At 37.3% G+C, this 3100-nt stretch overlaps 1 protein-coding gene across 1 annotated transcript in view; it reads right to left on the bottom strand.

Moving 5' to 3' along the window:
* trove2 (TROVE domain family member 2) overlaps positions 1 to 3100 on the bottom strand; it is a 15307-nt gene that overhangs the window by 6895 nt on the left and 5312 nt on the right. The window contains exons 4-7 of the mRNA XM_015371404.1: positions 1087 to 1233; positions 863 to 1000; positions 654 to 770; positions 10 to 126 (exon numbers count right to left, since the gene is read on the bottom strand). Coding sequence (XP_015226890.1) covers positions 10 to 126; positions 654 to 770; positions 863 to 1000; positions 1087 to 1233 — 519 coding nt within the window. The remainder of the gene's footprint in view (positions 1 to 9; positions 127 to 653; positions 771 to 862; positions 1001 to 1086; positions 1234 to 3100) is intronic.

The raw sequence follows: 3100 nt of genomic DNA on the forward strand, positions 1-3100 counted from the left end.
CCATCTCACCTTAACCAGTTCTGCAGTGACATCTGCAAGCGTCATGTCTGCAGAAAGAGAGCATGGAACCACGGCTCCCTCAGAGAAGGCAAGGACGTCCGTGTTTTCTTCTGTCTGAGAAAAGATCTGCAGCAAACAAGACATTAAAAAATCAGCAAAGCTCAAATTATAACTTCCTGAACTTCAATTCATTTTACTTTGATAAAAGTACTGCTATACTCTGTCATTTTCACAACACCAATGCTGTAGCTGGACAATATCTTAGCCATGAAAGATAATTGTTTAGTTAAAATATACCCTGTGAGAAAAGCCATAACTAGAAGCTGGATCAAACCTGATGCACCAAACCTCACAGTATGGTACAGAAAATATTGCAAAAAAAAAAAGAAAACGACTTGTTCTGCAACTGAAAGCAGAGAAAAGTACGGAAAAAAAATGATCCCCACTGATTACTCCTCATTACATTTGAAAAAACAATACAAAAGAAAAACTCTTAGTGTTTGATGCCGCTAACAACCTCTGAGGGGCCTGTGGACTAACATGGCATGGAAAACAGCAAAGCCAGGAATTCCCAGAATGTTCCACCAGGCCCTGCATTCAGACAGCAGCTGCTCCATGTCCCTCCCATTGTGAAGTCCTCCTAACACCCTCACCATGGTTACAGCTGCGGCTGCTACAGCGGTGCTGATTGCTGTTCCCGGGACGATGCTGGTCAGCGACGTGCTCACATCTACCGCCACGACGAAGTGTTTCCCAACAGGCTCCACATTCTGATTAGATAAGAGATGATGTGTTATCTGAGAAGCTGGCAGACTTATTTACAGGAAACCGTAAAGACGCTAAGAAGACAAAACCGCCTTACCATAAAACTTTTGTAAAAAGCACAGTCCATAGCTTTGAGGATGCTAACGTCTGCTTCCCATTTGGTTTTTCCCTGATAGCCTTGGCCTCTTTTGTAGTTCTCTGAAGCCAAAAGGATGCTGAAAGGATGGATCTTTGCCTGAAAGTTTGAAAAAACACATTTACATTTTGTTTCCATGTAACACCAATAAATTTTGAGTCATGCGATTGTGGTTATGGACGTACCTTCTTCAGGGAGGCCTCGTTCTGAAGTCTGTCGCATATTGTTTGCACCTCAGAGCTTCTTGGTTCAAGGAGTTTGTTTGATGTCATCTTTCCCAGGATTTTTAAAATCGAATGCAGAGGTATTTCCTTTAGCAGAGCACCCCATACCTTTAGAGAAATGTCAAAAATAGCCATTATATCAGATGTATGCAAGCTTACCAGATCTAAAAACCCATGGGTTCCTAGTTTAGGTATCTGTAAAGTGCAGCTGGAAGAATGAAAGAAACTGAAACAACAAGTACTGCTGGGAGACACGAGGAGTAAAAACAAATGAGCTGGAGGTGATATGGAGGAGAGCATGTTTCCCAAGGCTTAGACCAAAGCAGCACCAAAGCAAATCATTTTTTGTTTTTGTTTTTCATGATCCACTTGATCAGAAAACTAAGATGGATATAAAAAAGGCAAAACAACATTAAGATTGGTTTTATGAACAGAGATTAACAGGAACAGCTGATAAGCTAAATTGACTCTTTTTCTGGTTTAATAAAATGTCACATGCAAAAAAATGATCCAAAAATAAGTAAAAAAAAAAAAAAAAAAAAAAGAAAACAGTGAAAAAGATGATCTGTCAATAACATAATTATTTTTACCCTTAAATCAGAGAATTATTTCTATTATATTTTTATAATTATTTTTACCCTTCAATCAAAGATCATCAGAGATGATGTAGCCTACTTGAGATAAAGTAATGAAGTTTTATTTTTCTTCTTTTAAACATAATTTTAGCCCATAAGCATATTCTCCCCCACCTGTTTAAATAAATAAAAAAATACATTAAATAAAAAGAAATGAGTTCATCATTCTAATTTTAATATACTTAATGTGAACTACCACTATGCATTTTGAATGTTTTACATCTGCAGATTCAATAACATGAGGCCCTCTAACATATCACATGCACAACTTCCTGCTCCTTCTCTACACTAGTACACACACACCTGTAGCCCCTCCCCCATCTGTTTTTGTGCAATTGTGTCGACTTTGATCACTTTAAGGCTAACAACCACTGGAGAAGGTAAACTGCCCGTGATTGGCTGCTTTACAGGGAATCCCCCCTCTTGAGACAGTACTGTTTTCTTCCTGGTTGCAGTAAATAACAGTAGTGATATCTTCAGGTCCGAGGTGGATAATCAGGGTCCAGAAAGAGAAAAATCATAGTTCTAACCATTGGAATTTAAAACTCCACAAACTGACTTGGGGCTCCCAAGTCTCCCATCCCATGCATGGAGCTGTTTCAGAACTGGAGAGCTCCTTCAGGGACAGACTGCTGCACCCTAAATGCACCAGAGAGCGTTATCACAGATCCTTCCTCCCAGCAGCTGAAGGACTTTATATCCACCACTGTTCTCAACAACCTCAATGAGTTTTTACATTCATGCTGATTTTGCACAGTTTCTACCTTAGTTACACAACATGCTGCTGTCACATCGCTGATGTTGCTGCTATTTTCAAATATCCATTGCAGTAAAAATGTCCATAGCTGGATATTGGTTATTTTTTCTCAAGGAGCACAGTTTTATATTGTTAAAACACTTTACAGTACAGTACAGTATTTTATTTATTTATAATTTTTTTTTAACTCTTTACTATTCTGTTAGTTTTATACAATTCTCTAAGGTCCATATTGGTGTCATCACTTTTGCTATGATCTAGGGATTTTCTATTCTATTCTTAGTACAGAGTAAAATAAACAGGATGAAGGAAAACTAGGCAGGGTTTTTACTTTCTAAACTTAGATTATGGAAGTAAATCTGTTTTGCTGCGATTTGAATTACAAATGCCACTGAAATTTAAACGTTATATGTTTGTACTTACTGTTTCAGTGTTAAAATATATTCAGAACACATTTTTGACCTAAAAAGAAGTTCATTGTCATTATTTCTAGACAGTTGAAATTTAATTTTGTTATTTTCTCTTCAAGCTAAAAATTCACATTACTATTTCAAAGTGATTACATTTTCAATACTTATTTTTC

Source organism: Cyprinodon variegatus, unplaced genomic scaffold (assembly GCF_000732505.1).
Source record: "Cyprinodon variegatus isolate N-32 unplaced genomic scaffold, C_variegatus-1.0 Scaffold57, whole genome shotgun sequence".
NCBI lineage: Eukaryota > Metazoa > Chordata > Actinopteri > Cyprinodontiformes > Cyprinodontidae > Cyprinodon > Cyprinodon variegatus.